The sequence below is a fragment of the Staurois parvus genome, unplaced genomic scaffold, assembly GCF_062004578.1.
Source record: "Staurois parvus isolate SC_StPar_1 unplaced genomic scaffold, SC_StPar_1.0 ptg000096l, whole genome shotgun sequence".
Classification (NCBI taxonomy): domain Eukaryota; kingdom Metazoa; phylum Chordata; class Amphibia; order Anura; family Ranidae; genus Staurois; species Staurois parvus.
The window spans coordinates 18,747,254-18,774,207 of NW_028317892.1; the positions used below are offsets into that span (position 1 = coordinate 18,747,254).

The 26,954-nt window shown below is 38.4% G+C and overlaps 1 protein-coding gene across 2 annotated transcripts; it reads left to right on the forward strand.

The window, feature by feature from the left end:
- Positions 1-2,319: 2,319 nt before the first annotated feature.
- Positions 2,320-26,836, forward strand: LOC149468032 (uncharacterized). 2 transcript variants are annotated; one of them, XM_089670957.1, is made up of 4 exons: positions 2,320-2,485; positions 22,371-22,461; positions 24,574-25,034; positions 26,512-26,836. In XM_089670957.1, exons 1-4 carry the CDS (start codon positions 2,392-2,394, stop codon positions 26,616-26,618), a joined length of 753 nt encoding a protein of 250 aa, XP_089527083.1. In that variant the 5' UTR covers positions 2,320-2,391; the 3' UTR covers positions 26,619-26,836. The 2 variants fall into 2 exon arrangements, with proteins under 2 accessions (XP_089527083.1, XP_089527084.1); XM_089670958.1 differs by having other exon boundaries at positions 2,323-2,485; positions 22,371-22,449.
- The last annotated feature ends 118 nt before the right edge of the window (positions 26,837-26,954 follow it).

Below are 26,954 nucleotides of genomic sequence, written 5' to 3' on the forward strand. Positions count from 1 at the left end.
TATACGTGTTACGCCCCAGATTCGGGCTTCCTCAGGGCCTACTGAAGTCCTGTATCCCTGTCATGTTTGTGGAATATGCTATAAGAAGAAATAAAAGTGATTTTACTGGATATGCGGCCATCAATGTTTGTTTGTATATTGGAGTCTGCTGCGGACAGGACTAGCACCTGGGATTTAGTGTGTGTATGGTAGTGGAAGAGGAACCGACCTGGAGCAGTGTTTTATGTTTTTTGAGCGCATAATGAACTTTTGATGTGGTCATAAAGTGAGGTGAGCAGGGTTTTCACCTAATGGTGGTGGCACAATTGGCACTGAAGAAGAGAGAAGATTTATCTTATACACATTGCACAGTGGTCTAATAAGAAACTTTTTCATGGGACTTTAATTATTGTTTATTATTTATTTTTATATGAGATACAGTATTAGTCTGTTGCGCTACACTTTATTGTTACTCAATTTTCAAATGAGCAACAATTGTTCTGCATATGGATTTCTCTCGTATATTCCTTTGATGCCCATTCATGTTGTTTTATTCAGGAGCCTCATTTGCCTTCCCCTTTTCCTGGAATTCTTACCACATTCTATCTGGAGCTCTTCAACCATGGAGACCTTCAAACAAATACAGGTGAAACGTGTTGGTCACCTACACATTGTCACTTGCATGCGAGTCAAGTTGGAGCACCATCATTATATATTGTTTGTGGACTTACACATTATGTATATATGATTTTTTTACGGATTTATTTTTATTTTATTTTTGGTGTGTTATTCACTATTTATTATATGACACTGTACATCGCTTGCACTTGTTATGCCCCCTTAGAGGGAAGTCACGTATTGCATTAATTTGTATCGATTATAGTGTGTTGTTTAGAGTGATTGAGTCACATTTACGTATTATTTATGTTTAGCATATATTATTATTTAGCGCTACACTGTGGTATATTTGTCATTTTACTTATTGGGTATAAGGTTAGTGTCAGCAGCTTTTGGGTTAGGGCTCCATTTTAAGCGCAGGAGGATTATCTCTATTTTTGTGATTACTCGCCGACCAGCGGTTATTGCCGAACATGTCCGACGGGGGGGGGAATTTTAGTAAACAAAACAGTTCTCCTGCCTGTCAGCTTGTGCACACTGCTTTACATGCCATGTAAAGCAATGTGCTTACAGTGAAGCATTGACACGCAGCCCCTAGTAAAACAGCACACAGTTAACCCTTTGATCGTCCCACATGTTAACCCCTTCCTACCCAGTGCCATTACAGTGTCAATGTTTGCTTTTTATTAGCACTGATCACTGCATTGGTGTCACTGGGGATGTCAGTGTCAGAATGGCCACCGAAGTCCCGCAGTCCCACAGTCCTGCTATAAGTCGCTGATCGCAGTCGTTATTAGTAAAAATTAAAAAAAAAATCCCAGTATCTATACCCCCATTTGTAAACGCTATAACTTTTACATAAACCAATTAATTTACACATATTGGGATTTTTTTAGCAAAGACATGTAACAGAATACATTTTGTCCTAAATTTATGATGAAATTTGATTTTTTTAATTTTTTTACTGGACATGTTTAATAGCAAAAAGTCAAAAATATTGTTTTTTTTCTCAAAATTGTCAGTCTTTATTTTATAGCACAAAAAATAAAAAATGCACAGGCGATCAAATACCACCAAAAGAAAGCTCAATTCATGGGAAAAAAGGGCTAAATTTCATTTTGGTGCAGCGTTGCATGATCTTGCAATTGTCAGTTAAAGTAACGCATCGCCGTACTGCAAAAAATGGCCTGGTCAGGAAGGGGGGTAAATCCTCTGGAGAGCAAGTGGTTAATGTAAGAGACATTAAAAGCCTGTAGGTAGTCCAGCCCAAGAGATTCCTTCTATAACAGATATGGGTTTTGGGGAAGGCCTACCCTTTACCATTTGAAGACTTTAAATCAATCCAGACAATGTGAAAATAACCACGGTCCTAAATTACCAATAAAAGGATATCCTGAAATGACACCAAAATAGATTTTGTTTCGGAGAGGTCTAGCTGGAAGGCAAAGATGCATGGTTAAAATGCATCTCTCTCTGTTTAAAAAATAGGAGTTTTAATAAGGTACAAATGTTTTATAAAGAAATAAGTAAACATAATATGCTGTTGGCAAAATTTGTCAGTAAGCTGAGTTTTTGTCCGAATGCCCAAAAACCTATCCAAGTTGTGAGGCACACACACCTATTTAGCCTGTGATAAGAAATCTTTATTAGCATTCTGTAATGGTCAGGGTTGATAAGACATTTTGGGCGGGAAGACAAGTGTTGCAAGACACTCCTTATTCAAAATTAAGCTTATTTTGAAATGACTGTGTCTAGCAGTTGAAGCAGTAGAAGGAACCAGCAGCGTCAATAAAAATGGATGGTTTTAGAAAACACCATCACTCTTTGGAAGAAGCAGCACACCCTGCCCCAGCAAGTCAGCACCATGAAGAGAAGAAAGAAGCTCCAGGTAAGACAGCAAACCTTTTTATGCCTTTGTATATGAAAGAACATATTTCACATATACAATGGCACCTGTATATACCTGTCATGGTAATTCCATGTCAATTCTCAGTTAGGCATGCTGGCTTATAAATACTTCAAATATTTGTTATCTTTTATATTTTAGAAAAAAATTAATTTTATTGTTTAAAAATATTCAAAATCACCATCACTTTCACAGTATCTAATTTAACATTTTTTATTCAAGTAAAATTTACCATTAAAATTGTTCTAGCAAAAGGGAAGCAGGGGGGCTGCTACTGCTGGCATGCATCTGAAAATACTAGATACCTTGGTGTATCTGACATGCATGCTGAAAATGAATGTAAAACTTCCTTATCCCTTCTTGTCTCATATCAGTGACTAAAAAAGAATTGAGGCCAAGGCATTAGCATGACAGTCAAGAAATTGGTATTCTCAAAGGGACAATGAATTAATATCAGCCTCCTTTATTCTCTCATGGCAGATTTACTTTAAGGCAAATATACAGAGTTGGCTTTCCACTTACTGCACATATACATTTATATGGGTTTCTAATTCTTTAACATAACCTATGTTGAAATCAGCTTTGCATTTATCTTGCAAGTTGAAATTATGGTATTTGTCCCCCCCTCCACTAATTATCAATTAGAATGGAAAATTTAAAAACATATGAGGAAGTCTTAATCAAATGTAAAAGCCTTCCACACATACAGACATATCCATAGATTTTTATACTTTTTAACTTATTGCTGGAAGATGCTGTCAATGAAGAACGAACATGTTTTCCAGTTCAGGGTCAAGGGTTTGAATCCCAATGAGAATGCTAACTGCATAACACTTGTATGTTCTCCATGTTTGTGGGTCCCTTCAGCAGTGTTAAAAATATATTTGTAGGTTAGTTGTCTTCAGGGATTCTACGTACCCTGTATTTTGCATCGTAATGTCATGTCAATGCTACATACATATGAGAAATAGGGGCTGCTTTACAGGTCTGGTAAAATGAAAAGCGAGGTAGTGGTTTAAAGCAACCAGTCAAATTCATTATTTCTTTAAATGATGAAAGCTGTTGGTTGTGCTGGCAAATGCACCAGTTTTGCAACCATTTTTTATTATCTAGGCTTATTTTTTTTTCTTCAGTTGTGTTCTAGTTTTTCCTCTGTCATGTGTCAGAATGTAGAACCAAACCTAATGGCTTTTTGGCAGTTTTCAATGTTAATGCTGCGTCTTATGGCCCTTTATACTATAAACATATAAATATTGCATGCCGCAGTACCTAGTATGACAATAAGTCTATGGCTTAATTTAATGGCAGGACATACTAACATTCAGGGGGAGAATTTCTAATAATCACTCACTATGATGCAGGTTATTATAGTATAAAAATTACCTTAACATTGCTGCACTTTTCAGCTCAGCAGTAGTTGGTAAGTCTCAGTCTTGGCCCTCTTGCTGGCCCCATCTGCTGAACTTCAATATCCTACTGCTAGGTGTCAGGACAATAGATTTCTTGAAGCCTCTGGAGCTACACTTGCCGTATAGTAACACGGTAGCATATCTAAGTGAGCAGGAGTTTCAAATGGCTGATCATTAGAATTTTGGCACAGAGACATAATTTACAAACTACTTTACAACTGGTTAGATTATAAGAACCAGCAGGGCACACAAAACAAATTCATTAAGTGCATAAACTTTTTAATAATATGAAAAAATTATATTACACTTACAATAGTCTTTTGACAAAACGTGTAACAGCCAGTGGCAAATATGTTATCTACAGCCTACATGGACAGGGAGCAGTTCATCACAGTCTATAGGCCTGTATGCAGAGGACCAGCCTGTAATGGAGAGATAGCAGCCACCTGACACTCAGAAGTGCAGGCTGAAACCTACCTCTGCAGCAGCAAGAATGTTTTGTAATTTCAGAGAAGTTTTTTACTGTGCTGGAAAAATTCTGCTGTGGCTGGAATCAAGTTATTCCTTTACTGTTCTTGTTATTCCTGGTCTAACCCAACCTTTTTCAATCAGGGTGCCGTGGCACTCTGGGGTGCCTTCTGGGTTTTCATTATTCAGCATTACAACCTTCAGCACTGTGTAGGCCAACCGCTGGTATCCTAAAAAAACAAATAATGTCATTGGTTGATAAAGAGGATGTTGGGTTTTGCATAGCATACTTGTTTGTCCCTACTTTCCCCTTTTCCATCAGCACTGGGGTCATGTTAGCTGAGTGAGGGAGAGAAACTAAATGAAAATACTGGCCATTACCAGTATGCAAAGGTATATTTTCTATGTACGAATAAACCATCTTTAATGTTTGGTATCCTATGTGTTTGGATGATCCTGTGATATGTAAAACTATTAGTGTAGTTTTTAATATTTTATACAGGGGTGTCTCGAGATTGTGCATAATATTAAAGAGTGCCATGACTAAAAAGAGATTAAGAAACACTGGTCTAATCCATCCACTACTAAAATGAGTTGTATCACTTTAAAGATCACTTAAAAATTTGTAGAATCTTGACACATTCACAATCCAAGATTCATATTCATTCACTGGCAGCATTGTTGCAAATGGCAAATGTCTGCAGAAGCAATATGAATTGGTGAAATTCAAAATATCTGTCAACTGTACAGCAAATGTATGCCTAGATAAATGAAATGTGGAATTGCCAGTCCGCAGTGGCTAATGTTAGAAAGTCCGGGAATGGAAAATGTTATTTCTAACCTTCAGATCTTGGCAAATCTTCATCAGGGGAAGAATGTTTTTAATATATTTAATTAGGTTCAAGATTTGTTATTGTATAATACGGTAAGATGACAATAGTGTCTACAACATGTCGAATGCTAGCTTTATTTGTATTTTTAAAGAAGCTCCTTGAACTTTATCTTTGATTATTAGCAATAAACTTTTGGGGTTGGACCTCATTTGCAGAACACGATTGTCATCTTTAAGGTATTTTTAACAATAACTTTTTTGTCTGAGAACTGTGGCATACTGAATAGATGGAATATATGGCGTAATGAATGTGTATGTCCTAAATAAATGTGTATGCCTTACCTGGGATATATAATGGATGTGTACACGCTTTGGCCACTTTATTAGGTACACCTGTTAAATTGCTTGGTAACACAAATTGCTAATCAGCCAATTACATGGCAGTAACTCGGAGCATTTAGGAATCTAGACGTGATGAAGACGACTTGGTGAAGTTCAAACTGAGCATCAGAATAGGGAAGAAAGGAGGTTTAAGTGACTATGAACGTGGCATTGTTGTTGGTGCCAGACAGGCTGGTCTATTTTAATAACTGCTGATCTACTGGGATTTTCACGCACAACCATTTCTAGGGTTTACACAGAATGGTCCGAAAAAGAGAAAATATGTAGTGAGCGGCAATTGTGTGGACGCAAATGCCTTGTTGATGTCAGGGGTCAGTGGAGAATGGGTAAATTGGTTCGAGATGATAGAAAGGCAACAGTAGCTCATGTCAATATGGACCAACATTTCTGAGAAATGTTTCCAACACCTTGTTGAATCTATTTCACAAAGAATTAAGGCAGTTTTGAAGGCAAAAGGAGATCCAACCCAGTACTAGCAAGGTGTACCTAATAAAAAGGCCCATGATTGTATGTCTCACCTGAGGTCCGTAATGGAAGCGTATGTCTCACCTGAGATCCAGCCTCAAAATCTTTATGTGTGTGGCTGTTTAACCTCTAAGAGGGTAATGATTTAGGCAGAATGTGGTTTTAGTAACTTTTTGTTTATCTTACGATTTGGAAGTGAATGTATGCTGAATCTGGGATGAATGTGAAATTTCACCATTTATAAATACGCTCCCTCTTTGTATGACCAAAATGCTTTGCAAAAAAAGTCATGGTAAATGTTTACATCTGAGATACGTTTAATAAAGGAGGAAGTTTAGCTGCAATGTCTCAGAGTTAAATGTGTATTTGGCTTATGACAATTGTGTTATGCATTGATCTGTAGCACAGGATCCATGACAACATGCTGTGAGTATGTTTGCTGCTAGACTGTATGTATGCAGTATCCAAGAAGATAAGGCATAGGCCTATCAGTTATCTTAGCTGTATTGAGCAGCCCAGAAGATAAGATGTAGGACAGTTTACATTTGAAGATACACAAGAACATTTCAGTGCACAAGAGAAGGTGTTTTAAGAGATATAAAGGAGTTTCTACTCAGCACTATTTATTTGGTGCTCATTCACAAGAGCTGATAAGCTGTCTATAAATGCAAGCTGCCATTCTGCCAATCCCTGGTAGGATTTAAACCAGCTATGGCAGCCTCCATTAATCTTTTCTTTTTATTCAAACATGCTCTAGGATAACACAGGCATGAATTTATATATACAGCCAAAAAACAACCAGGAATATGTTCCTATGAGTGCTGATGCCCCTTGACTTTATTCATTCCTGAGGTGTCTGAATTATAGATGTATTCATCCATGTAGGTGAATGAAGGCTGTCCAGGCTTACGGGCTTGTGTTAATAGGCCCTTGACTGTTATTTAGCCAATAAAAGCAAGCAACTGGTTCTAGTGTCATTTCTACCACACACCTCAGTTGTATAAAGATATATCACCAAACGCTTTTGATCATGTAAGGCAATCATTATTACACTGTTCACTCCCTTTATAATAGGAACAGAGGACAGACTTTAACCACATAACTGCCACATCCAAACTGAAAACATAACCACAGTGAATTTAAACAGCAAAAGTGATCGATGCTCCCAATTGGACATTTGTCTATGTCCACCCAAAAAAGTTTGCTTTACAAATATCATTATATTACTGTTTTCTGTATTGAAATATACCTTTGGGTCCATAGCAGTAGCTTAAGTTATCAGATCTTCCAAATGTTAATACCCTTTCATTATATAAATTCAGCTTTCTTGCCATTAAAGGTGACACATTATTATGCTGCAACTTTCTAGATTTGTGATAAGGCAATTTGATTGTGGAAGCAATTCAACTGTTTATTCAGAAGTGACATTAAATTATAACGCCATTAAACATGGCTACAATTTAGCTTTTATAAAAATATTTCTGATGTCACAGGCAAAGCTTGTATAATGACACAAGATGAAGAAGGCCTCCCTACAAGCAGTTATCTTACTTCTTATAAAACACAGTACAATAGTAAACTGCCAAGGAAACTTGAATACTATAAACCAAAAAAAAGGACTATGGTTCTTAAATGATATTAGATCATGCTGCAGATTTCAATGAAAATAGTGCTTAGTTACATTCTTCTTAAGGTGTTGGTTAACCTGTACAGAAAAAATGTAAAGATGAACTAACACAGTATACCCTCCCCACCCCTAGTCCCCATTGTACATACCTCCAGTGCTGTTGAGCTGTCAGTGCACACGCAGCTGGTCCAGTGGGCTGAGGATTTTAAATCTCTGTTCCCCTCCCTCTTCTCTGTGCAATGCTTCCAGTACTGAACAGTGCAATTCTGATTGGGCAGGGCCTGCACATTGAATCGTTCTTGTCTGTGCACAGAACAGAGGGAGAAGAATGGGGATCTTAAAACACAGGACCACTGGAGTGGCTGCATGGATACTGACAGCTTGGCATCACTGGAGGTAAGTACAGCAGGGATGAGGGGTGGGGAGGATGTACAGTTTTAGTTCATCTTGATATTTTTTCTGTAAAGAAGAAAAAGGTGAGAGATGTTTTTTGAGTTAGCGTATGGGATAAAGTGAAAGGATCTGTGGATAACGGCAATAGTATAGCAGTGGGTGAAATATGACTAGTAAGTAAATATTAGTAACGACACAGAACTGCATATGGAACTTCAGGTGTTAATAGGTCCGTGAAGTGTGAGGAAATTGGCATATTTGCATGGAAATATTTGCTAGTAAGGTGAGCATAAGAATAGGCGTTGCTTAAGGTCTATGAGGGCGAATATATTTCTTTATCCTAGAAATGTGTCTTGTGTGCTTATGATTTTTCTGGCCAATCAGTGAGCAATTTTGCACTGTGCTTTTTCTCCTCATTTTCAATTCCAGTAAAAAAATGTAAAATAACAGTAGCAAAACATTATACTTGCTGGTCTTCTTTTATTTTATGATAAAATGAGCACTAAACACCAATTTATTACTCATATAAACTACTAATAGGTCTGTCCAGAATGTAAGTTTTGCTTCTATGGTGTACTAAGATAAAAGCACTGATGGGAGAAGCAGAATGGAGAGGAATGCTAAACAGTGAGGTGTTGTGCACAGGTGCAGGATTAAATCCACATGGAAACATTTCTTTTTTGATATTTCAGTTAGTGTCAAGCACATTAGAGTGCACATTTATGGGCATATCCAAAATTAATAAATGTTAATGAACTGTTTTCACAATGCTTTCAACTTCTGCACAAAAAGTCTTACGTAGTAAAATTATATCTTAGTCTCATAGCACATTGATACAATCATCAACCTAAATATTCATCTGAAACAGCTGAAATAAAGGTGGAAGCCATAATAACAGGTTCTGCCTTTTGCCATGTAAAGCGTGGTGTCCAACCTGCAGCCCACGACGACTATGAATGAGGCCCAACACAAAATTGTAAACTTACTTAAAAATTTTGATTTTTTTTGAGGATATTTTTTTTTTTCTAAAATGCTTTTACACTTAGCAAAGACATGCAGCCAAAGAAAAATGTGACCGTCTCTTTTTACTGTACCTTTATAAGTTTTATCTTCCCAAAGAAAAATATCCCACTCTTCACAATCATGCCTTTTTCATGTTATCAGTTTTCGGCAGAACCTAGAATTGTGTGCAACTATTTTCAAGGATGAAGCACACAAAGGGCAAAATTTCAACCAAAATATCTGGTGAGCATCTTGAGAAATCATTGGGAATTGCTACTACAGCGGTTGAACCAGATATTGATGCGTTAGTTTATAAAAAACAGTGTCAAATATCAGAAAAGTTTTATGTTGCCCTTCTTTACTTTTATAATAAAATATATTTTTTAAAAATTAAGTTTTATTACTCAGTAACTAATACAGTACTTTTTTTGATCTGGCCGACTTTTTTTGCTCATGAGCTATCCTTACTGTTAGTGTCGCCCAAGACAATTCCTCTTCTTGCAATGTGGCCCAGGAAAGTTAAAAAGTTGGACACCCCTGATGTAAAGCATATATTGCAGGTTTATAACTCAGTGTTGCTACTCCCTCCAAGATTAAGCTTTCAATTGTTAATTCAGTAACACCTTCCACCTAACGACTGCATTAAAAATAAGCTGGATACTGCAAACCTGTACAAGCAGTATTTTCTAATAAGTTCAGCTATCAGTACAAACATTTCAGGTTGCACTATAGTCAAATATGTGCTGTAGAAGATCAGTAATAGGAAACAAAATTTATATTAATAAAAATTGTTAACCTATTTTTTTTTTTAAATTATCTCTTGGGGAAAGGTATTAGTTGACCCCCCGTACAAAGGAAGTGCTAATAATCTGAATACTATGTTTTATATTTAATATATTGCATTAAAAGGTACATTGTTAAAGTGGGGTGAGTAGGATGACCCAGTCCAAAGACATGTAGGTAAAATGACTCGCCACTATTAGAATAGTTTTGGTATGGCCTACTTCTAGCATGCATAAGCATTATTAAAGTGTATATCAAGCTAAAAACTTTTTTTCTAGTTTTGATTAGATTGGGGAAGGGTTACAAGTCCTGGGTTATGGTTGTTGTCCAGGGCTCTGTAATACAGGCCATAGACGGTTCGTTTATCGACCAATTTTTCATCCAAAAAACGAAACATCGGTCGTTCTGTTGCCACCAACGATTGCGAAAATCGGCCATTTATCACAAATTTTCCAGCATGACCAATAAAAGAAATGAGGAGGAATCGCAAAAATTGGCCGATGCCATTGCCCCACTAACAGTGCAAAAATCGGCTGATTATTCTTTCGGACGAAAAATCGGCCGATAAACGAACCATCTATGGCCTGCATTACAGAGATGTATCCTCCCTAGAGATGAGCTTGGGCATCCTCCAAATTCATTTCTAGCCAAATATTAAAGTTGATGGTTGGACGAGAAAATAGTGTGACTTATTAGTATTATTAATATTTGGAGGATGCCTAAGCTCTCAAACCCTCACTTCCTGTTCAGCAGACAACAGTTTTACCGGACAAAAACAGAGCTAAATCCTGAAACAGAAACACAGACAGAAATAAAAATCTGAGAGGCATATAGCCTTCCTTTATTCTGCTATAGCAAAGCATTTTTTCTGTCTGTATCGCTGTTGGAAAATTTTCTTCAGTTCATGTCTAGTTAGCAGTAAAGAACTGAAAGGGAATCTAACCCCACCCCAAATGAAAACTGAGAAAAAAGTATGTGCCAGATATAAGCTTTATTGGATATAAAAAGACTCCATAGCTAAAAGAAAGACCAAAGCAAGTATATTTTAATTCTATTTTACATTTTTAATTTTTGGACATTTTTTTACAGGGGTTGAAAATGAGGAAGTATGTGCATATTTTGACAGCTGTGAATCTTAGGAAAAGGTAAGGGCTGATTTATAGGGTGCATAACTGATTAGGGAGGTATTTTAAATCTATATTGACAAGCTGTACAAGGTTTTTATATTACCTATATAAATCAATGTGGTTTTCTTGTATAGTCCAGGCAAACACAGTCTGCTTGTATAGTTCAAGGAAACACAGGCTGCCATCCTTTACAGGTGGTGGAAAAGGGTCAGCACATGTTTGATACTGCTTAATAAAAGACATATACATGAGTTGATTAATAGAGGATACATTGTTCTTCTTGGTTTTTCCACATAAATACTGTCTATTATCCTTCATATCAGTAAAAAGATGGTCAACCATTCCTGATCGTGAAATACAGTGGATAAAAAAGTCTACACACCCCTGTTAAAATGTCAGGTTTCTGTGAGGTAAAAAAATTTGACAAAAATAAATAATTTCAGAACTCTTTCCACCTTTTAATGTGACCTATATACTGTACAACTCAACTGAAAGACAAACTGAAATCTTTTAGAGGCCCCCCCACCTCTAAAAGATTTCAGTTTTTCTTTCAGTTGAGTTGTACAGATCTGAAGAGGGAGGGAGTAAACATAAAAACCTAAAATAATGGGTTGCGTAAGTGTGCACACCCTCTTATAACTGGGGATCTGGCTGTGTTCAGAATTAAGAAATCACATTCAAAATCATGTTAAATAGGAGTCAGTACACATCTGCCATTTCTTAAAGTGCTTCTGATTAACCCCAAATAAAGTTCAGCTGTTCTAGTAGGTCTTTCCTGACATTTTCTTAGTCACATCCTACAGCAAAAGCCATGGTCCGTAGACAGCTTCGAAAGCATCAGAGGGATCTCATTGTTAAAAGGTATCAGTCAGGAGAAGGGTGCAAAAGAATTTCCAAGACATTAAATATACCATGGAACACAGTGAAGACAGTCATCAAGTGGAGAAAATATGGCGCAACAGTGACATTACCAAGAACCGGATGTCCCTCCAAAATTGATGAAAAGATGAGAAGAAAACTGGTTTGGGAGGCTGCCAAGAGGCCTACAGCAACATTAAAGGAGCTTCAGGAATATCTGGCAAGTACTGGCTGTGTGGTACATGTGACAACAATCTCCCGTATTCTTCATATGTCTGGGCTATGGGGTAGATTGGCAAGATGGAAGCCTTTTCTTACGAAGAAAAACATCCAAGCTCAGCTAAATTTTGAAAAAACACATAATTCCAAAAGATATGTTTGGCGCAAAAACAACACTGCACATCACCAAAAGAACACCATACCCACAGTGAAGCATGGTGATGGCAGTATCATCCCTTGGGGCTGTTTTTCTTCAGTTGGAACTGGGGTCGTAGTCAATGTAGAGGGAATTATGAACTGCTCCAAATATCAGTCAATATTGGCACAAAACCTTCAGGCTTCTGCTAGAACATGAAGAGGAACTTCATCTTTCAGCATGACAACGACCCAAAGCATGCATTCAAATCAACAAAGGAATGGCTTCACTTGAAGAGGATTACATTTTTGGAATGGCCCAACCAGAGCCCAGACCTGATTCCGATCAAAAAACTGTGGGGTGATCTGAAGAGGGCTGTACACAGTCAATGCCCTCACAATCTGGCAGATTTGGAATGTTTTTACAAGGAAAAGTGGGTAAATATTGCCAAGGCAAGATGTGCCACGCTGATAGACTCATACACAAAAAAGACTGAGTGCTGTAATAAAATCAAAAGGTGCTTCAACAAAGTATTAGTTTAAGGGTGTGCACACTTATGCAATCATTATTTTAGTTATACTGTATATTTTTACTTCCCTCTACCTAAAAGATTTCAGGTTGTTGTTCAACTGAGTTGTACAGTTTATAGGTCACATTAAAAGGTGGTTAAAGTTCTGAAATGATTTACCTTTGTCTAATTTTTTTTACTTCACATAAACCTGACATTTTAACAGGGGTGTGTAGACTTTTATATCCACTGTATATGTGACTTTTTTTATCATTACCATTTAAGAGTTTCATCTAAGTTGATCTAAACAAACAGCAAGTGCACAGATACTATTACTCATCTCACACAATATGAAGGTTGGTGTGAAGGGATGGGACCCCCAGTCTCAATGATCACAAACAAATTGAGGGAATCTCCCATATAGGAATGCAGGTGTTTGACAGCAGTTCTAAAGCCTGCTGTGTTTTAAAATCTGATTGTTCAACTTTCTTTAAGTTTAAAAACAACTATTCGTCATTCTAATTGGATATACCTTGGAATTATTATAGTAGGCTCTTGCACTCCATAGTTTAGTAAATCTAAAGGAGATGGATTAGAATCCATTAGATTACAATTCGATTGTAACAAAAACAAATTTGGGCAGGAATTTCTCTTCAAAACTATGCCATTTTCTTTTTGCTTCCTACCCACCTTTCACTGTGCTTCTAACTTGCAAGCTTTGAGATTTAGTGTAATGTGTATGGTGATTTACTAAAGGTCTTATGTTTTTATAAAAGGTTTTTAAACTGGGTAATACTTACTTTTGTTAGACCTTTAGTATATCACACGCACAAACCAGTTTAAAAATTGATTTATATTAATAGTATAGTAATGGGCAGCACTATATTTTCTTATTACATATGCGGGTTCTGCTTCCTACTTAGTAGCACAGCACAGTAGTTGTACCTAACATTTACATTATCTCAGTGCAAGTATAAGCGTCATGGACTGACTGGATTGAAACACTCTGTGGCTGAGATTTTATTCCAACAGCCAATCAACAATGGTGAAAATTTAACATGTATGATATACAGACAGCCACCAGAATCTACAAAAATGTAAATCTAATATAATATTGGCATAATGATACTGAGTGTCAAAAGAAAATTCTCAGTGCTTAGCCTGGCAATATACAACAAATGTGAACTGCTGCAACCGACTTATATGAATGCTCAAATAAATATCAATCTAAATTAAACAGTGTACTGGTCCTTTAAATAATAAATGAAAATAAAGCCCCCACAATTCATAAACAAACATATAACATCAATTTAAACCTAAACAATAATGAATATATAAATAAATAAAAAGTCCCACAATAGATTGTGGAAAAAGTGCTCCGTGCTGAAAAACTTCTTATAAAGTGCTTACGTGCTCCTTAGAACAAGCAAGCCTCTTACCAAAATGAAATGATCTCAAGCTATAGAGATCAACTAAGCATGCATATCATAACTCCACGCTGACACTCTGTCAGACCCCCAGGAGAATCACTGCGTTCAGCAAAGGGATGTATGGTCCCACCAGGAATCAGCTCTACCTTCCCATTCTGCTTACCATGATTATACAGTTGCAAGAAAAAGTATGTGAACCCCTTGGGATTACGTGGAGTTTTGCATGAATTGGGCATAAAATGTGCTCTGAACGTCATCTAAGTCACAACAATAGAAGAACACAGTCTGCTGAACATAATACTACACAAACATTAGATGTTGCCATGGTTTAATTGCACATAACATGTAAACATTTACAGTGCAGGGAGGAAAAAGTATGTGAACCTTTGGATTTAATGACTGGTTGACCCTCCTTTGGCAGCAATAACCTCAACCAAACGTTTCCTGTAGTTGCAGATCAGACCTGCACAACGATCTGGAGTAATTTTGGACCACTCCTCTTCACAAAACTGTTTCAGTGTAGCAATATTCTTGGGATGTCTGGTGTGAATCGCTCTCTTAAGGTAATGCCACAGCATTTCAATCGGGTTGAGGTCAGGACTCTGACTGGGCCACTCCAGAAGGTGTATTCTGAGCTGTTGCAGCCATTGTTTTGTTGAATTACTTGTATGCTTTGGGTCATTGTCCTGTTGCATCACCCATCCTCTGCGGAGCTTCAGTTGGCGGACAGATGGTCGTACGTTTTCCTGCAAAATGTCTTGATAAACTGTGGAATTCATTTTCCCATCAATGACAACAATCCGTCCAGGCCCTGAGGCAGCAAAGCAGCCCCAAACCATGATGCTCCCTCCGCCATGTTTTACAGTGTGGATGAGGTTTTGATGTTGGTGTGCTGTGCCTTTTTTTCTCCACACATAGTGTTGTGTGTTCTTCCCAAACAACTCAATCTTGGTTTCATCTGTCCACAGTATATTTTGCCAGTAGTGCTGTGGAACATCCAGGTGCTCTTTTGCAAACTTCAAACGTGCTGCAATATTCTTTTTGGACAGCAATGGCTTCCTCCGTGGTGTCTTCCCATGTACTCCATTCTTGTTTAATGTTTTCCTTATTGTAGATGTGTCAACAAAAATGTTAGCATGTGCCAGAGATTTCTGTAGGTCTTTAGCTGACACTCTGGGATTCTTCTTTACCTCATGCAGCATTCTGGGCTGTGCTCTTGCAGTCATTTTTACAGGATGACCACGCCTAGGGAGAGTAGCAACAGTGCTAAACTTTCTCCATTTGTAGACAGTCTGTCTTACCGTGGACACATGAACATCAAGGCTTTTGGAGATACTTTTGTAACCCTTTCCAGCTTCATGCAAGTCAACAATTCTTGATTGTAGGTCTTCTGAGAGCTCTTTTCTGTGAGGCATGGTTCACATCAGACAGTGCTTCTTGAAACCAGTAAACCCAAAACAGGTGTGTGTTTTTTAGGGGCAGGACAGCTGTCAGCAACACATCCAATATCATCACGCTGATTGGAGTCAAGGTTGGCTCACTCCTGGCTCCAATTAGCTCTGGGAGAAGTCATTAAGCTAGGGCCTCACATACTTTTTCCTCCCTGCACTGTGAATGTTTACATGTTATGTGCAATTAAACCATGGCAACATCTAATTTTTGTTTAGTATTATGTTCAGCAGACTGTGTTCTTCTATTGTTGTGACTTAGATGACGTTCAGAGCACATTTTATGCCCAATTCATGCAAAACTCCACGTAATCCCAAGGGGTTCACATACTTTTTCTTGCAACTGCATATGGAGGGATTAAGCAAGGAGAAGCCTCATAGTGCAGCAAAGTTCCAAACCAACTAGTTATTAAAAATCGTATTGCACTTAAAATCAGGTAAATATGATAAAGCAGCGTACAATGCAAACAATTGCCCAGCCACACTGTCAGTCCGCAGGAGCACGTAAGCACTTTATAAGAAGTTTTTCAGCACGGAGCACTTTTTCCACAATCTATTGTGGGACTTTTTATTTATTTATATATTCATTATGGTTTAGGTTTACATTGATGTTATATATTTGTTTATGAATTGTGGGACTTTATTTTCATTCATTATTTGTTTTTTTATGTATATACTATTTAAAAGGAACAGCGTACTGTTTAATTTAGATTCATAATAATGCAGTAAACATGGAAAATGTGAAAGTTGCTAAAACTTTATTTAAGGATATACCTTACAGTTCCTTTTAAAGGATAAGTTCACCTTTGGGAATGTAACACCCTGCTATAATGCCAGTTGCAGGATGTTAAGAGAAACACAAGATGGCAGTGTCCTGCAATTCAGTGCTGAGGAGCAGTGTACCAAGGGACTACATTTTCCAGAGGAGCTGGCGTGTGGGCGGAGGCATTTATATACAGAAGCCCGGGAGACTGGGGGGGGAGAGCTGGAGACAGAAGTAGAGAGAGTAATGCTGACTGCCGGAGAACCAGATCAGGCCACAGAGCTAGGGAGAAGAGAGACAAGAAGGAGTCGCTGACCGCTAGCCTTACTACCCTGTTCAGCTAAACAGTTTTCGGGTGAGAGAATCCCATACTCCAACCAAACAAGTGAACAGTGACATTCTTCTTATATCTGCCACTATCCTGCACTCAGTTGCGCACATTGCATATAGTTAGCTTGAACTGCAACCTAGTTTCCCCGGCAGCTATTTTGAATACATCTGCAGCACAGTCCAATCATCAGACGTGACTAACAGTGCACGCCTTATGCAGGCCAAATCATATCAGTGCCCCCTTGACCATTGGCCTACCCTCTTAAAGGAACATCTACCACCTTTGCCATTGGTTACTGCAGCCCAGAGTGGAATTGCATTTTTTCAAGCAAGCACTTCTGCCAACATCTGACCTTTCTACCCAAAATGTATAACTTGCTCAGTGCAATGAAGGGACACCACCCAAGTCAAGTGCCACTTAAAAGGATAATACTTCCTCCTTCCTTTCTTTGCATTAATCCTTTGAGGGACTGTCACCTTCATCTTTCCCTACTTGTGCACCAATTATGCCCAAACGAGCACACAGAAGACTCCTCACTGCACGTAAAGGGATATTGACTACCTTAGTTAAAGATATCTTTCTTATGCCTGCAGATTTAAACCTTGCCATCAAATTTTGGGGGCCCAAAGTGATCTAGTTCAACCTTTGATAGTTTTCCTTGCTCACTGGGGACTAGAAACAGATTGAAAAGCAGGCCTGCTAACACTGATTGAGATCATGCTGTATGTGTTGTTTCTTTGCTTAACCCCTTCACGCCTAATCTTAAAGCCTTAGTAAAATTTTACAACTTTGACACGTGTTAGTAAAACTACATATCATCACAACTACTTCGTACATCCAGATGAATTCTACCTTGTTTGTTTCAGGACATATCGGGCTTTCATTTATTTGGTGGTAAATGGTAATGGATAGCTCCTACTTTTTTTTATTATCAAAGAAAAACTGGCCTAAAATAGTAAAAAACTTTTTTTTTTAAATTTAGCTGCGTGCTTCTTGTTACTACCATAACCTACCACCAAAGAGCAACCCAAAATAAATTTTCCAGCTCTTGATGATTGCAGCAATACCATATATGTGTATGTTATTTGTTGTTTGTACCCGTAGTACAGCCCAGAAACAATAGTGCACATTGGTTTTTTTCACATAAAATACACTGACACCAACTGACACTGATACCAATTAAGAAAAAACCTGACCTTTGACCCTAACCAGGGGCGGACTGACAACTCATGGGGCCCCCGGGCAATAGGGGATCATGGGGCCCCTGTGTCCTTGCCTAAACTCAAGCCTATGAAAAAGGTACCGGGGCATCTCATGGGGCCCCCTACTGACCCCGGGCCCTCGTTTCCAAATGGTCAGTCCGCCCCTGACCCTAACCTTAACCCAAACACTAACCATGGCACTGAACTAGATCAAACCTTGAACTAGGTATTTTTTCTTTTCTTTTTTTATATTTATTTATTTATTTTTTTACAGACAGTTTATTTTTCTCTCTGCAAGGAGAGAGAGAAACAATGTATCTCTCTCCTCCATTAAGAGAGAAAAAAAAAACAAGGGGGGCGGGCATCACAGTGACTGATCTCTCTGATAGCCAATCAGAGGCTATCACAGTGATCATATAACCTGGAATCGGGAGTCCCGGGTTCCGATCATTAGAATGGGACCCGGGGCTCTCAGTGACACCCCGGTCTTTGTGCTGTAAGTGCGCTGTACGGCGCGCTCCCAGCACAAAGACAGGTGTGCAAATATGTGGCCCCACGGAAAAAAAAACAGTTCTGTGAGGTCACATATTTGTGTGACTTTGGTGTGAAGGGGTTAAAGTTGCTAAGAGTGACAATTGCAGTTACACACACCTATACTATTTTGTGCTGTTTCCATTGACGTTTGATAGAAACCTCATATCCGTTTACTTCAGTCTGTCAGTCAGTCTACTTTCTGGTGGTAATGTACACTGGTTAGGAGATTACTGTGCTGTCAACAGGGGTTGGGCTTTCAGAAAGGGGTCCAGATTGACAGGGAGCCCAAAAACTACTAATAACGGAGTAGTGCTACAGGTACATGTAACATATTCCCACTCCTGCAGCTCTCCCCTGATCCCCGCCCCTTCCCATGACAGTGGGCAAGGGATCTTCTTCATGTACATGCAGTCACTATTTGAAAAGAGCATGGCCGTGTGGGGCTGTGCCCACACAGCAACGTCATTTATTCACAGAGTTCTGTGAATGAATGCCTACAAGCACCGTCAGTCTTTGTGGCTGACGGCTTGTAGCTTGCAATCAACTGTAAGGGTGCTGGTGAGGCTCTCTTAGTCCATGGAGCTTCCTGTCATTCAGAAAACTGCCTACCTGTATCGGAGGTACCAGCAGACAGCAACAATGATAGTCTGCAGTCTGCTGATCGAGGGTGCAATGCTTTCCAGGCGCCTAATAAAAAACAATAAATGCACTTTTTTTAACCTGCAAAAAATGTGCATTTATTATTATTTTTTTTTTTTTTTAAAGGTGAACGTATCCTTTAAGTACCCAATGATATGCAATTCCTTTTTACAGAATGAAGATGTGTTATGGTTTTTTTCTGTATAGCCAGTTGTATTCAGGGAAATTGGCCGCAAATGGTATACAGAAAATCACTCTGTGCAGATCTTCAGAAAATCTTAGCCTCAGTTATAAAACCTAATGTACACAATATCTGAACAATACAACCTTTGCTGATTGGGTGTGGCTTATATGCAGCGGCTGGGGACTAGGGCAGCTTTAACAGAAATAATACTTAATGCTAGCATTGTTCTGTAGAACATTGTTGACACTTCCCTTTTCCACTCTTTCCAGCAGCATTGTTTTCCTGTGCTTGTCACAGTAAATTCATTTACTGTTCTTTGAGGCTGAATTCATACTTGAACGATTTGTAGCTTGAAGCTAGGAGCTCCAAAAACATTCAAACTTAAATAATAACTGTCCTTTATGGTGTCTGTTCACACTTGATCACGTGAACAAGCACTATAGAGAACAATTGATTTTTTTAAGTTTGAGTGTTTTTGGAGCTTTGAGCTTCAAGCTACAAATCGTTCAATTGGGAATGCAGCATGAAAGGCACGCCATTATTAGCAATAATACAGGGTATGTTTAGCCCTGGTTCACACTGATGCGCTGCAGAATTTACAGCGTTTTCAGTGCGATTCCACACCACATCAGAATTTCACCCCATTCATGCGAACTGCTGCAGGTGTATATGTTAACAACACACCGAAAGCGGTCCGCAAAACACAGTGCGATGTGCATTATCAGGTGTGAATACCTATGCAATCCGATTCTAGTGCGGACCCAAAAAAGGGTCCTGCACATTTTTGGTGCAGGTGTGGTGTGAATAGAGCCATACAAAATGTATGGCTCCAATCACACTGCATACAAATTGCAAGTGATTTGCACAGGAATGCGGTGCGGTTCCTGTGTGAATTACATGCGATATACCGCACCGCACATATGTGAACCCAGGCTGAAAGTGGATGTATACTGTTTTCTGTGTATTTAAAAAAAACATATAAAGATTCCAGCTTGATGTAAATAATCATAACAATACTGTATGTCTTAATCTTTTAAAAGTCTTGTTTCACTGTATAGTTTATGGTTATACACCGATCAGCAATAACATTATGACCATTTACAGGTAACGTGAATAACACTGATTATCTCGTGATAATGTCATCTGAAAGTGGAAGGGATATATTGGGCAGCAAGTAAACATGTTGTCCCTGAAGTTGACGTATTGAAAGCAGAAAAGATGGGGAAGCTTAAGGATTTGAGTGACTTTGGCAAGGGTCAAATTGTAATGGCTAGACAACAGGGTCAGAGCAACTCCAAAACTACGGGATGTTCACAGTCTACAGTGGTCCAAGGAAGGAAAACCTGTGAACCGGCAACAGGTTCATGGGCAGCCAAGGTTCATTGATGAACGTGAGGAGTGAAGACTGGCCCCTGTAGTCCAATCCAATAGAGGAGCTACTGTAGGTATAAATTCTGAAAACGTTAATGTTGGTTTCGATAGAGAGGTGTCAATACACACTGTTCATTGTAGTTTGTTGCATATTGGGCTGGGTATCCACAGACCGGTCAAGGGGCCCATGCTGACCTGTGTTCACAGCCAAAATTGGCTACAATGGGCACATGAGCATCAGAAATGGACCACGGAGCAGTGGAAGAAGGGGGCATGGTCTGCATGAACTCAAGAATAGTTTGAGGAACACAAAAATGAGTTTGAAGTGTTTACTTGGCTTTCAAATTCTCCAGATCTCAGTCCAACTGAGCATCTGTGGGATGTGCTGGAAAAAATTTGATCCAAGGAGGCTCCACTTAAAGGACTTAAAGAATCTACTACTGACTGCTTGGTGCCAGATACCTCATCATACCTTTAGAGATCTAGTGGACTCCATGCCTCCATGGGTTATGGTGGGTGGTCATAATGTTATGGATGATTGTGTATATGGACATGGGGACAGCTATATTTGCTTACTACATATTAAAGCAGAACTATAGACACATTTTTTTTCATTTCGGATAGAGCAAGGGAGGGTTATAACCCCTGTCAACTTTTTTGCCATTTGGCTTTTGGTTGCTGTGTGGCACTATTTACCTGAATAGGTCACGTTCTGTGGTGCTACTGCCTGTCAAACGCAACAGGGGGGATAATTTTTTTTCTGCAAAAAGCATTTGTACCTCCCCATCCATCTGCCTTAGCCACATAGGGAGGGGCAGTAAAATGTGTAAAAACTGCCTATTTTACCACCCACAAATGCAAGCGTAAACTAAACCTTAGTCAGTCAACTTATTGTAGATAACATACTGATAACATGTGGCTGATATATTACGTCAACGGTTGCTAACAGGCATTGTAAGTAATCAAGCCTGCATCTAGTGTCCAGTCAATATTGTACATTTGCATTTAATTTCATATAATAACAAACACATGCAAGGGCAAGTATGTAAAGATGCAAAAGTCCCATCAACAATGACCTTATGGTAAACACTGCAAATACAACTTAAAATATGCCTTCATTAAGAGTTTATTATACTTTTTCATTAAAAGAAACAGGCAAATCTAGGCAAATTTTTTTCCAGCTTGGCAGCAGCTTTAACAACATTTGGATGATCTGTGGGGTTTATTTACTAAGTTGGAGAGTCCAAAATCAGACTCATTTTGCAAAGAAATCAATCAGCTTCTAACCTCAGCTTGTTCGTTTAAGCTTTAGGCAATAAAACCTGGAAGCTGATTAGTTTCTATGCAGAATTGAGCCTGATTTTTGACTCTTCTGATTTAGTAAATAAAGCCTTGTGTGCTTACCTGTGACCTCCGTCAAATGTATCTTTTGCCATTGCTTCAACATAGATGAAATATCACTGAGAGAAATAGACAAGTGACAGGTTTATTCACTGACTGAAGTTTTGTGCTAATACCATTTGCCTTTCTGAAGCTTTAATTCTTAAAAAAAAAAAAAAAAAAAAAAGGTTAATAAATCAACAGAGAAAAAAACATTTGTAATATCTCCAAAATATAACCTCAAAAGCTTATAGTATACAGTAGGTAGCAGGCCTGGAGGAAAAGCTTTTTCATTTTAACAAGCAGGATTTGAACTTTACTGCCATTGCATAAATATGAACCATTTTGTTTTACAGTGATTTCTCCACGTCGTTTAAGAGATCGTGAGCTTTTGAAGAGAAAAAAAGAAGAGTCCCGGGAAAAAGATACTTACTTGTGGGTTTTGGGGTAAATTTTTGGGAAATCAAAATATAATCTGAAGCATGTTCACCACATGTATTCACGCTGACCGTACGCAAATGTGTGGCCTCTCAACGGCTGGGCCTTGAAGCCAAGTGGCCGCATATTTGAGTACCTTTTGTAAACAAACATGTGCTGAGAATGCACGCTCCCATCACGTGTCAGTGTCCCAAGGAAAGGTCTCGATCTCTCCTTGCGATTGGAACCTTTCTGATCATGTGACTGCTGTGACAGCCAATCACGGCGGTCACATGACCCTAAATCCTGCCCCGCCTCCCAGAATCAGAAACCTCTTAAAGGGCCTGGAGGTGCACGTGTGAAGGGGTTACAGTGTAATTAAAGGTAAAGCAGATTTTTTTTTTTTTGTTTTAGATAGTATAGAGAGGGATTAGACCTCGTCAAGTTTTTATTGCTGTCTGTGCCCCTGTTAGGGAGATTCACCCTCTCTATTTGTCCTGTTTATCATTATCATCGAAAAGTTTGGGTTGACACCAGAACAGGAAAAGAAGGGAAATCTTTCAATGCAGAGTTCTATTTGACCCTGGAATTCCCTCACTTTGGAGAGATTTTCTCTCACTTCCTGCTTGGCTATAGGACAGAAAAAGAAGGGAAATCTTTCAATGCAGAGTTCTATTTGACCCTTGAATTCCCTCACTTTGGAGAGATTTTCTCTCACTTCCTGCTTGGCTATAGGACAGGAAATGAAGGGAAATCTCTGCAATGAACACAGATGGCAAAAAAAAATTACAGGGGTTATAACCCTTCCATACTCGATCCAAAATGAAATAAAACGTTTTGCCTATAGTTCTAGTTTATGATTTTGTCTTGTCTGACCTGCCTTACAGTAGCCAAAGACTGATGCTATGGAGCGCTTCTGCAATGGCACCTTAAATATAGTTGGAACTTTTCTACAATGTAAATGTTGAGCATTTCTATGACCTGGCTTTTCTACTAACAATAGGTAGGAACGTCTTTATATACATGCATCCCAATGCATTATCCACCAATGCACCTTAATCCAGAAAAAAAAAAAAATCAACATACAGTGTGTATATTGCGTGCTGCACTGCAGTGTAGGTCCATTAATACTGTAATTCTGCATTGGAATGCCATTTGGAATGAAAGGCACAGCTAAGCACTATGCACCGAGTGGTATGCAGTACCATGCACTGCATTAATGTGCATTAAAAAACACAGATGTAAAGCCAGCCTAAAAGAACTGGGGATCTTACAAATATGTCAATACTCAGCTGAAGATGAATATGTCCACATACAGACCTAGTGCTCCCATGTGCTTTGTCCTCCACTCCACAATCAATCACATTCAAAGAACAAAGTAGTCACACTCAATAGTAAAAAATCCCAGTCTATTTATTGATGAATTTGCTACTGATGGCCAGTGCAGAAGTTTTCAGGATTAAGGGAGCTGGGACCTAGGGGAAAGCTTAAGTGCAGTACAAGACAGCCAGGAGCACCCTCAACATCTTTAGCTTGGGTCAAGAGCAGCCAGGTACCGTAAAATAAAGCCAGGTGCTGCATCTGTAACTCGAACTTTTGGAACTGTTGTTTATCATTTCAGCAGCACCATCACTCCCACTGGGGTGCAGCCTAGTTCAGTTTGGAGTCAGTTAATAGCAGCCAGAGACTTTAGCAGATGCTCAACTGGTAATTTGAAGCTTCTTCAGTTCCAGGCACTCCCATTTACCCCCAATCCCCATCCAAGTTCACCGTTCTACAATAAACCTAAAAACCAAATCCCCTAGACTGATTATTGAGCCATTGAAGAGTGTGGAAAATGAACAGCAGTATCTGTAGTTGCCATAATTTTGCAGAATCCTTGGATTCAACATTTTTTTTATTTTTAATGGAGCTAAACTATATTGAAAACTCTGTTTTGCACAAGTTCTAACTCAGCACACATGTACATAATAGTAGTAATACAAACTACTGGTAGAACAATAGTGTGCATTTTAGTAACATTTTTGAGCTTAGAAATGTGGTGTTACTTTGGACTTGTATTTTAATTTGCTATGATTTTGTTGCTTACATTTTAAACAGCACCCACCTTTAAGGGTTATTTTAAAAAGTATTTTTTTTTAGTGAACAGAACCAGACCAGAAGTAAACGTCCTCGGCAAACCAGGGCCACTGGCGGCAGAAGAGGAAAGCAAGTTAAAGAACCTGAGCCACAGCTTGAACCTGAACCAACTAATGAACCAGATCACAAACATGAGCAGGCCATTGAACCACAGCATGAACCTGAACCAAATATTGAACCAAATCACGAAGACAAGCAAGCCACTGAACCACATGGGTCTGAACTAGAGAATGAACCAGATCATGAGCAGGTCACTGAATGGCAGCATGAATTTGAGCCTGAAGATAAGTTAGGAATAGGGCATGATGTCCAGCAGGAATTCAGCCAGCAAGAACCTCTAGAGCACCTAGAGCATGATGAAGATCCAGTTGTAACAGTAACCGAAGATGAAACTGCAGAGACATATGCTGTACATGAAGAAGCTGATGGACACTTTCAACACGAGATCACCTCTTTAATGACAGGTATTATATTGTGGAGTTTAAAACGTCACAACTTGCTCAACCTACAAAGCAGGGAATCACAGTTAGCTTTTCTATTTTATAAATCTAGTTCTGAAATAAATCTCAATGTGACTATTTTACATAACATTGGCCTTGATGTTTACAAATCATAGCAGGCAAAACTGATTCAAGTCCTGCATTATTTACAGTTAAAAGTGGCAGCACAGTCAGAAGGAAAATGTTATCTATTTTATAGGGTGTGATATACAGTATATGGGTAGAGATTACAAGACACAATAATTAATGGCAGACAATATTCAAGAAACGGTCATGGTTAGTGGGCATGTTGCTGGTCCAGGGAAAGAAACACAATATTTCTCCAGAAAAGGGTGTCTGAAGGAAAATCAAACAGAAGATCATTGCATGATCTAGCCAAAATACAGCTAACTGGTCCTTTCACAGTTCAATCACAGACTGGGGAGGGACAACTTCATAGATTAAGCTAGATGTTTCTGGCACAGGATTTCTAAGGACAGTCAGATGGTGTGTATAGAGATGGGAAGGCCTGGAAAAAAACAGAATAATTGGGGGAATTTTTCTTTTTCCAGGGAAAAAAAAGGAATGTGGAATTTGTTATTTACAATGATAAATCATATATCTATGACATGGTATTCAAACTATATAACATGAAAACCTTAACGGAAGATATCTGAGACTTTATGTAAAGTCATAAATTATTGCAAGTTCTTCCATCTGAAGACAAGCGAATTCTGGAATACAAATCAAGTAACACTATACTTTTCAATGCAGTTGTCAAACAAGAGAAATATGCATTCTGCTACAAGGGACACTGCATTGGAAATGCTCCAGTTTTCCTTGTGTGCTCCATCTTGTACCTCCTACAGTTGGGTGATTGTAGGGATACAGTAGACATAGCATCATGTTTACATATAGTCTGCTCAGTAAATTGTTTTTTTTTCCTCCTCTCAGTAAAATGGTGAGACCAACACCTAGAGTTTGGAAACCCTTCCACAGCACAATTTCTGTTGAGAGCAAAGCTGCAATTTACAAATATTGTGAGAACAAATATTTTCCAAATGCTACAAGGATGACAAAACACATCTTTGTATGCCAGAGGTACCTTAAAGACATTAACATTATGAAATGAAATTATGAGGACCAAGGAAGTTGTAAAACTACTCCACACTGAATTTTTTTTTTAATTTTTCCAAAACAGGGGTAAAATGTTTTTTTCCCCATGGCTTCAAAATTTCTGGAAATGTTTGTACCTCTAGGTGTGTACACATCTGACTGCCTTCTGTATGTTTTCGAAAGTAAAGTCTAATAATGTATTATTTTATACAGTTCACTTGTACAAAAGGTAGTTAGATAAAAGCAATGGTCAACTCTGTTCTTTATTCTTGTAATTACAAAGATATAATTTTATAGATATACCTTCTTTGATAATGTTTACCTCTTTTTTTTTTTTGTAATCAAGGTAAAGAAAAGGTGACTGAGGTGGAACCTGCGCCACTTATTCATCCACCTGAAGTTCTCAGATTCCCTGAACAAGAGGAACATCAATACTACACTCCACTACTGTAGAAAAAAAACACAGTAGGGTTAATAAAAAATCTTTTTTGTGTGTTTATATAATAAGAAAATATACTGCATTTTCTATGCATGTTAGGTTTTGAAGTCTGTAAATTGTAGAATGACCATGTGTGTTTAGTAAGACATTTCTACTTAAGACTGACAGTTATTACCACACACCTCCTTGTTAATATGTGAGATTTTCAATAAATAGTTATTATTGAGTTACATTTCGGCTCTGTTGCAAAATTATTTTATATAATTGCACTTTGATAAGTCACATCTATACAATTTATATGTAGCAAGTACATCAGCCTAGATTGAAAAGTTTCATATGATGAAAACACT

What these genes read in the sequence shown, in the direction of transcription:
- LOC149468032 (XM_089670957.1), top strand. Translation starts at nt 2,392, where the DNA reads ATGGATGGTTTTAGAAAACACCATCACTCTTTGGAAGAAGCAGCACAC. An exon ending in AGAGAAGAAAGAAGCTCCAG is followed by an intron (nt 2,486 to 22,370) that starts GTAAGACAGCAA and finishes TTTGTTTTACAG; the next exon opens with TGATTTCTCCACGTCGTTTA. An exon ending in ACTTACTTGTGGGTTTTGGG is followed by an intron (nt 22,462 to 24,573) that starts GTAAATTTTTGG and finishes ATTTTTTTTTAG; the next exon opens with TGAACAGAACCAGACCAGAA.